We start from the raw sequence: 8,993 nt of genomic DNA, 5'->3' as shown, positions 1-8,993 counted from the left end.
GTTTGACTCTTTGCTGGAGCAATTCCGCGGATTCCCCACTGGGCAGTGGGTCACACCCGTAATCTCCCAGACTACCACAGTGTCCCGAGAACCCATCTTACCTCCTCTGGAGCGCTACGCTGGAGAATCCAGAACCAGGCTTTTCTCTCCCAGTTCTCCCTCATTTTTGAGTTGCAGCCTTCTTCTTTCCCCTCGGACCGCTCGAGGACAGCGTACATCATAATTCTGATGTCCGGGAGGGCACTCGCCTGTGATAGGGCGGTGTGGGAGCAACAGTCCACCATCTGCCTCATTCTAGAAGAATTCGTGGCAGAAGTATGGAAGGTGTTTGATTAACCGTTGTCCGGGAAAGAGGCTGCTCGCAAGCTGCTCCAGCTACGCCAAGACTTCCATAGTGTGGCAGACTATGCAATGGTTTTTCACACTTTGGTAGCTGAGAGTGCCTGAAACTCGGAAGCATTGTTCGACGATACAATCTGTCCTCGGTTGCGACACTCACCACCGAGTTCCAAACGGCCTCTGTTGGCAACGTCAGCACAATAACTATTCATGTGGTCCTCCATGGGTTTCCATGGAGGACCACACAACATACTGTATCATCGCGACTCAAAGTTTACTTCAATATGATAGTTATTATTTCAATACTTGTGCGTAAAGAGATTTCCACTGTAATTTCTCGCATAATTAAATTTACTGACAATAAGAAAATCCGGCCCATACACTTATGTAATACGCCAGGAGGTGCCGATTCTGCATGTACCAGATTACATTTTGGACCTAGCGAAATGTGGAAAAACTACACCATTTAAGGCTGTCTCTAAAGTTTGCATGTTCAATCTCAGTGCTAGACACTCATTATTATCATTTTGTAGCTTTTCCTAAACCTTAACCCTAACCTTAAGAATTCAGAATTAATGTCTACATTTATGTTTAACCCTAACCGTAACCATTCAGTAGGGATGCCCAAACTTCAGTTTTAGTTTAAACTTTTGCAGAGTTTGATTGACAGTTAAGATATGGCCCACATGGCAGAATTAAAACATCAAGCCATGGCATAATTCTGTGACAGCTAAAATATGCCAACACATGATGCCATTCTGTAAAATTCTGGCCCTTCTTTGGACACTGTGTTAACTAACCTCCAGATGAGCTTCAATGCCATACAACTCTCCTTCTGTGGCATCCAACTGCTCTTAAATGCAAGTTAAACTAAATGCATGCTCTTCAACCGATCGCTGCCCGCACTTGCCCGCCCGTCTAGCATCACTACTCTGGACGGTTCTGACTTAGAATATGTGGACAACTACAAATACCTAGCTGTCTGGTTAGACTGTAAACTCTCCTTCCAGACTCAAATTAAGCATCTCCAATCTAAAATTAAATCTAGAATCGGCTTCCTATTTTGCAACAAAGCATCCTTCACTCATGCTGCAAAACATACCCTCGTAAAACTGATTGTCCTGCCGATCCTTGACATTGACGATGTCATTTCCAAAAAAGCTTCCAACACTCTACTCAACAAATTGGATGCAGTCTATCACAGTGCCATCCGTTTGGTCACCAAAGCCCCATATACTACCCACCACTGCGACGTGTATGCTCTCATTGGCTGGCCCTCGCTTCATATTCATCGCCAAACCCACTGGCTCCAGGTTATCTATAAGTCTTTGCTAGCTATAGCCCCGCCTTATCTCAGCTCACTGGTCACCATAGCATCACCCAACCGTAGCACGCGCTCCAGCAGGTATATTTCACTGGTCACCCCCAAAGCCAATTCCTCTTTTGGCCGCCTTTCCTTCCAGTTCTCTGATGCCAATGACTGGAATGAATTGCAAAAATCACTGAAGCTGGCGACTCATATCTACCTCACTAACTTTAAGCACCAGCTGTCAGAGCAACTCACAGATCACTGCACCTGTACATAGCCCATCTGTAAATTGCATTGATTTAACATTAATTTGCTCTCGACATTCAAAATGAATTCCATGCAATATGATTTATTTTGTTGTCAATACTTTTGGGTTATTGTTTTGCTGCTTTCAATATCATTATTATCTTTGTTTGCAATAATAATAATGTTGTTCTCGAATTCAAACAGGTTTCTTGATATTAAAGGCGCAAAAGTAATTCCACAAAACTCTAGCACTAGTAATAGTGTATGTAGCCTAACTATGAAACATCAGCGTCGAGCTAAACTGAAAGTGAAAGACTTCTGATGTGAGTATCTCAAACAGGCAGCCAACAGTTAGGCTACGACTCTTGTTGGGCGCAATTCACTGACGATAATATGCAATAGTATGATATGTAGGCTAAGTTGATTTGTAAACTAAAATACAAATCAAATTCTCATTACGATAGAGGGAATAATGTTTTATGAAAAAAACGGGGCATCTTTTGGTTATCTCGTTTTGAGTCTCGCCGCCGGCCGCCCAATGCCCTGTCCATGGTCCTGAAATAGGCTCATACACATTTTTTGTGTAGGGTAGGCAACCAATGCTAAATTTGTGTTGCGAGTATTTTGAGCTGGGGCCCTAACAATATACAACAACACTACTGACACACACGCACACGAGGAAGGGAGGATGGGAAGCGCGTCACTAGCACATTGGTGAAGTGAGAGAGAAAATTGTGCAAGCGCCTTGTACGGTGAACCCCCATTCTCAAATGACAATGCGCGCTCCCGGCGTGAGAAGGTGTGCTCGTTTCAGTGGCTGCGGTCCCATTGACTGTTCTACATCTCCCTGACAGCGGCAGCATCAGCAGCAGAGCGCGGCTGCGTTAGAAAACAAGGCACCCAGCCAGCGGATCAACCTGGGCAGCGGCAGAGTAACATCTCTCCGCTGTGAAGAAAACTAAGCCTTCCCAGGTGACCGAGTATCATTCTCCACCAGAGATGGGTTCCCGGTAACTGGAAGTGGAGGGGAGAGGCGGGCGGGAGGGGGGTGGGGGGGAGAAGAGAAAAGAGCGAGAGAGAGGCAGAGGAAAGGCGACTAGGAATCGAAGAAGCACTACAGCCGTGGGTGCCCGCCACCATGAGAGCCTTGCATCACTTGCCCAAGCCGTTGCTTCGTCCGTGGGCCATGTCGTGATACGTGGGCTCCGCCAGCGGGATTTCTGTCCGTAATCCGAGCCGCCGAGGAAGGTGGGAGAAGATGTCCGCCTCGGTGGGCCCTCGGGGCGGCCCGCGCCCACCCGTTGCGCCGGTGTCCATGCCTGAGCCGGACCTTAGCCATCTGACTGAGGAAGAGAGGAAGATAATCATGGCCGTGTTAGCTCGACAGAAGGAGGAGGAGGAGAAGGAAGAGGCCATGTTAAAGTAAGAGAGACACTGGGGCTATTTCTGCTCAGGAGATGTTGGGGAGATGTAGTGCAGAGATGGTGCTCATACTGCTGTTCATCGGCCGCTAGGCTACCAATAGATACCAAACCTATACAAATATCTGCCTTCCTAACCTTAACCAAAAATGCTATTTACGTGTGTGTGTGTGTGTGTGTGTGTGTGTGTGTGTGTGTGTGTGTGTGTGTATCAGCATGTATAGCCCCAGCTCCTCTCGGCAAATATAGTGTAGCCTATTTTCGCCCTCACTCTCATCCATCTAGAGCCTATAATTTAGTCTACACAGTTAAGATGCCCTAACACGCTGTGTGTGTGCGTGTGTGAAAGAGAGAGGGAGGAAGAGGTTTCTGAGTAAGCATGTGTTGGGTCAGCGCTGTCACAGGTGCAAGAGACGAACAGGGTGAGAGAGGGAGGGAGAGAAAGAGAAGGGGGAGAGAGAGGGGTGTGTCGTCCCTGAGACACGCAGCAGCGTCACACTCCAGTGTCTTCTGATGCCCTAACTAATTTCTTCTCAACCTCACCCATTTCCCGGCAATACAATCATGTGTTCTGTCATATCCGAACAAATTGCTGGCTATATAGGTTATATATAGCCTATAGCCCAGTATCTCGAGCACTGCGTCCGCAGGCTACAGGCTAACTTCAGGCTGCGATTGCACAACGTGATTCGACCGAGATTCTCTTAATTTCTGCTTGTAAAATCAGTGCATATCTGCTCTAGCGGAGTGTTTCCGTCCCGTATCTCAACAGCTGTTTGCATGTTAGGTCGCTGCTTTGGCGATGCGGTGGGTTGAGTATAACAGCGATGTAGGCCAGCGCCAGCACTCTCGCATCAGGCTGCAACAACCCATCTCTACAGACTGGCTAGCGTAAATGCATGTAGCCTAGTCCATGTCCTATGTGCTGTTTGATTATAGTTGATGATGGTCGAAAATCAGCACAGTCAGCCTGTGCTATTTTAGTATTTTCACACAGACTTTGCGTCGGTGTGGAAGGAGCACGTCTATTGTATTTGTCACGACAAAAAATCGAAGGTTTGTCATCGTGACTTAGACGTAACCTTATCTGAGTAGCATATTACTCCACTGATTGCCTGTCAAACTGCAGCGAGGTGATATGACGTTAAACAAGTCACTGCTATCGCATAGTCTTATAGAGAACGAATAACCGGGCTCCTATGAGAACTCCTCTGCTATTCACGTCTGTGTTCTATTTTAGGCTCCTTGTGCAGAGTGATGGTCCTGTACTGAAACTGCAGATCGATTTATTGCATCTAAAGAAGGAAGTGTCCAATGCATAAGTGATCATGCATCATTTTCATTTTAGGCTATGCATTGGCCCTATAACACTATAGCATTTGTGTGTGTGTGTGTGTGTGCGCATGCACGCTTCGCATGCTCATGTGGTTTGCTGTGTGATCTTAATTGCTACAGTAGCCTGTGTGCCCTTACTCTGGAGAGGAAAATAACCTTTTAAGTCTTCCACTCACAGAACTCACCTATATCTGATAGCATCATTCACTCTAATCACAACATCAGTTTACAGTAGACGCGGGCTGAACTGATATGTCATCTAATCTGCGCATTCTATGCTGTAAAACTATTCGATAAACCCACTAATGTGAGAAGCACTGATGAAACATAGACACTATGACACCCCATATACAGTTCCAGTCAAAAGTTTGGACAAACCTACTCATTCAAGGGTTTTTCTTAATTTTTTAAAATTTTCTACAATGTATAATAATAGTGAAGACATCAACACGATGAAATAACACATATGGAATCATGTAGTAACAAAAAAAAGTGTTAAACAAATCAAAACATATTTTACATTTGAGATTCTTCAAAGTACCACCCTTTGCCTTGATGACAGCTTTGCACACTCTTGGCATTCGCTCAACCAGTTTCAGCTGGAACAGTCTTGAAGGAGTTCCCACATATGTTGAGCACTTGTTGGCTGTTATTCCTTCACTCTGTGGTCCAACTCATCCCAAACATCTCAATTGGGTTGAGGTCAGGTGATTGTGGAGGTCAGGTCATCTGATACAGCACTCCATCCCTCTCCTTAGTCAGATAGCCCTTATACAGCCTAGAGGTGCGATTTGGGTCATTGTCCTGTTGAAAACATATGATAGTCCCACTAAGCGCAAACCAGATGGGATGGCGTATCGCTACAGAATGCTGTGGTAGTCTTGCTGGTTAAGTATATCTTGAATTCTAAATAAATCACTGACAGTGTCACCAGCAAAGCACTCCACACCATCACACCTCCTCCTCCATGCTTCACGGTGGGAACCACACATGCGGAGATCATCCGTTCACCTGCTCTGCGTCTCACAAAGACATGGCGGTTAGAAGCAAAAATCTTACATTTGGACTCATCGGACCAAAGGACAGAATTCCACTCCTCGTGTTTCTTTGCCCAAGCAAGTCTCTTCTTCTTTTGTGTCCTTTAGTAGTGCTTTCTTTGCAGCAATTCCAACACAAAGGCCTGATTCATGCATTCTCCTCTGAACAGTTGATGTTGAGATGTGTCAGTTACTTGAACTCTGTGAAGCATTTTTTTGGGCTGCAATCTGAGGTGCGGTTAACTCTAATTAACTTATCCTATGCAGCAGAGGTAACTCTGGGTCTTTATTTCCTGTGGTGGTCCCCATGAGAGCCAGTTTCATCATAGTGCTTGATGGTTTTTCAAATTTTCAGTATTGACTTACCTTCATGTCTTCAAGTAGTGATGTACTGTCGTTTCTCTTTACTTGTTTGAGCTGTTCATGCCATAATATGGACTTGGTCTTTTACCAAATAGGGCTATCTTCTGTATACCACCCCTACCTTGTCACAAAACATCTGATTGGCTCAAACGCATTAAGAAGGAAAGACATTTCACAAATGAACTTTTAACAAGGCAAACCTGTTAATGAAAATGCACTCCAGGTGACTACCTCATGAAGCTGGTTGAGAGAATGCCAAGTGTGTGCAAAGCTGTCATCAAGGCAAAGGGTGGCTCCTTTGAAGAATCTCAAATATAAAATACATTTTGATTCGTTTAAAACACTTTTTTGGTTACTACATGATTTTATATGTGTTATTTCATAGTTTTGATGTCTTCACTATTATTCTACAATGTAGAAAATAGTCAAAATAGAGGAAAACCCTTGAATGGGTAGGTGTGTCCAAACTGGTACTGATCACACACACACACACACACACACACACACACTGGGATTTAATCCAATCTGCCATATCAATATTTACACACTGCATTTGTATTCATACTATCTGCCCTTGCATATGTGTGGGTGTGTGTACTGTATGTGCAGATATTTTCATGCATAGGTCACAGTCAGAAAAAAAGTATCTGATGGTTGTAAGATTTCAGTGTGCTCCTCTGGTACTGTTTCCTAATAATTAGGTTTTGCTTATACAGCAACTTTTTCACCCAATCGGTGTAATTGAAGAATGGTGGTTTGAACAGCTGAAATACTGGACAGTCAGACACATTTGCAATCGAACCCAATTTTTTTTCATAACACCCATCTAATGACAGCTCAAACACAGTGTGTTAAAACAGATCTGTCACCCCTTTCAGTTTTAGACAGAACGCCTCCATGTTGTGGGGTTCTCAAACGGTTTTATCTGTGATCAAGATAACCAGAGGACCAACCCATTGATGTGTCAGATTACTGAGGGGAAAAAAGAAAACAGTAGATATTTTGAGGTAAAAGTGAAAACATTCCAGTGTATAATTATTTTATCAGAAATATAATTTTTTAAGTCATTGTTGTGTAGTTCTAAAATATCATAAATCAGTGTTCTTTGTTATTGTAATTGATGTTCTACATAGCAACTTATTTTCTCTATTCTGATTGGTCAGGTGTTGGTTAATTGTTGATGGAGAACAGGAAGTAGTGGATTTGATTTATGGCTATGAAAGGGTTTTCACTAGATAGCACAGTCACAAAGTAAAAATTGGCTATTTCATATCAGTTCATGAAAACAAAAATGTGCTTTTTGGTCTTAATTTAAGGTTAGGCTTAGGCATAAGGTTAGCAGTGTGGTTAAGGTTAGGGTTAAGTTTAAAATCGCATCTAATAAGATAAATTGTACAAATAGGTGGGGTTTATTACTTTGTGGCTGTGGTAACTAGTGATGACACTGTGAATGTGGTAATTTCACCCATCCAATGTTTAATCGCCTTCCCGTGCTCAGATGTTGCATGTATCAACCAATGGTTGGGTGCCATTTCATCGATTGTGCATTTGGGCACCAGATTGCCATAACAAATGATATGGTTAGCTGATATGTAAAATACCTATTCAGGCATTGTAAGATCTAGCAGGTGTCAGCAACGTCTGAGCAGAGGAATCCGACCAATGTCTAGATAGAGAGTCATGCATACACCTTCTAAAGAACCCTCAAACCACACCGACGTATAACATTTGACAACGTTTTCTGACAACATTCCAATCACATTGTCCCCTTTGTGTGTTCCAGGGAGGAGAAGCCCATCCAAGCAAGAACTGTGAACCTGGTAGGCCAAAAGAAGCCTCCTCAGCAAAATGATGTCAGGTAAAAACCACTATACAACCATATTTTGCTTACTATTTCTTTTTAATGGTCAGCTGGTTACTGTAACACAGTCTTGGGGTGGTCAGAAAGCCTGGGTTTGAGCCCAGTCGGTCACATTGCTTCCTAAACCCGGGATGGGTCTCTGAGGACATTGTGGTCGAAGGGGGGTGAAGTGTAACGGATGTGGTTTGGGGCGCGCGTAATGCGTAACCTACCCTGAGACCTGAAGATTTGTGTTAGCTCCCCAAGCTAATGGACAACATTCCACAACCCAGTGAGAAGATGGACATCACTTGTCAATTAACGCTTAAGTACTATTGAGCCATCCTTTAGTCTTTGACATGGGTTTGTGCTGTGGATAAGTGGTTAAGCCTGATGCCCCTAACAGCTGGTCCAGGGTCAGATATTCTGTATCCTCCTAGAGGTTAGAAAGTTAGAAATTGCGGTTGGGTAATCTGAGCCCAGCAACTTCCTATCACTCTGGCTCTGATGAGAAAAACAGCCAGTATCCATCCAGAGTGATAAGTATGTCATATCGAAGTACCGGTATGCCAACTATACGTCCAGCATCTAAGTTCCCTTTGACTGAGGCAAGTTTGAGGACTTATTTGAGAATGGGTAAGTGTTTGTCAGTATGTTTCAGTGTTTTAGGTGGTGGGAGGTGTGGACACTACTTTACACTTATGTCTGTAATAGAGATTGTCTCTGTAGCACATTGAACACATGTTATGTGTGTACGTACTGTAAGTAATTATGTCTGCACAGTCGTGCACATTTGCAGTGTGTGTGTGTGTGTGTGGTTGTCCATATGAGTGTTTTTTTTGCGTTCACTTGTGTGTTTTGTGCAATAATGCATGCGTGTGTGAGAGGTTGAATCAGAGAGTGGTGGGATGAAGGGGTAAATCACACCTGCTTCCCAGAGGAATCCCGGGAATGCGGCCCATTGTGACATTATACCACGAATTCCGGTCAGTATTCTGACACATACGGAATGTCAGCACGGGATTCAGATAATGATAAGCACTTTACTTTGATGAAAAGCAGTGAACTATAAGGAATTTGGTATCACTTGACATGCAGGCTGT

The 8,993-nt window shown here is 43.9% G+C and overlaps 1 protein-coding gene across 1 annotated transcript in view; it reads left to right on the top strand.

The window, feature by feature from the left end:
- The first annotated feature begins 2,969 nt into the window (after positions 1-2,969).
- The window catches only part of LOC139381240 (regulating synaptic membrane exocytosis protein 1-like), a 56,588-nt gene continuing 50,564 nt past the window's right edge, over positions 2,970-8,993 (top strand). Inside the window, exons 1-2 of the mRNA XM_071124715.1 lie at positions 2,970-3,316; positions 7,834-7,908. Coding sequence (XP_070980816.1) covers positions 3,153-3,316; positions 7,834-7,908 — 239 coding nt within the window. The 5' untranslated portion in view covers positions 2,970-3,152. The remainder of the gene's footprint in view (positions 3,317-7,833; positions 7,909-8,993) is intronic.

The sequence above is a fragment of the Oncorhynchus clarkii genome, chromosome 23 (genome assembly GCF_045791955.1).
Source record: "Oncorhynchus clarkii lewisi isolate Uvic-CL-2024 chromosome 23, UVic_Ocla_1.0, whole genome shotgun sequence".
NCBI lineage: Eukaryota > Metazoa > Chordata > Actinopteri > Salmoniformes > Salmonidae > Oncorhynchus > Oncorhynchus clarkii.
The sequence above is the reverse complement of the archived record's forward strand: the minus strand, read 5'-3'. Positions and strand labels throughout refer to the sequence as shown.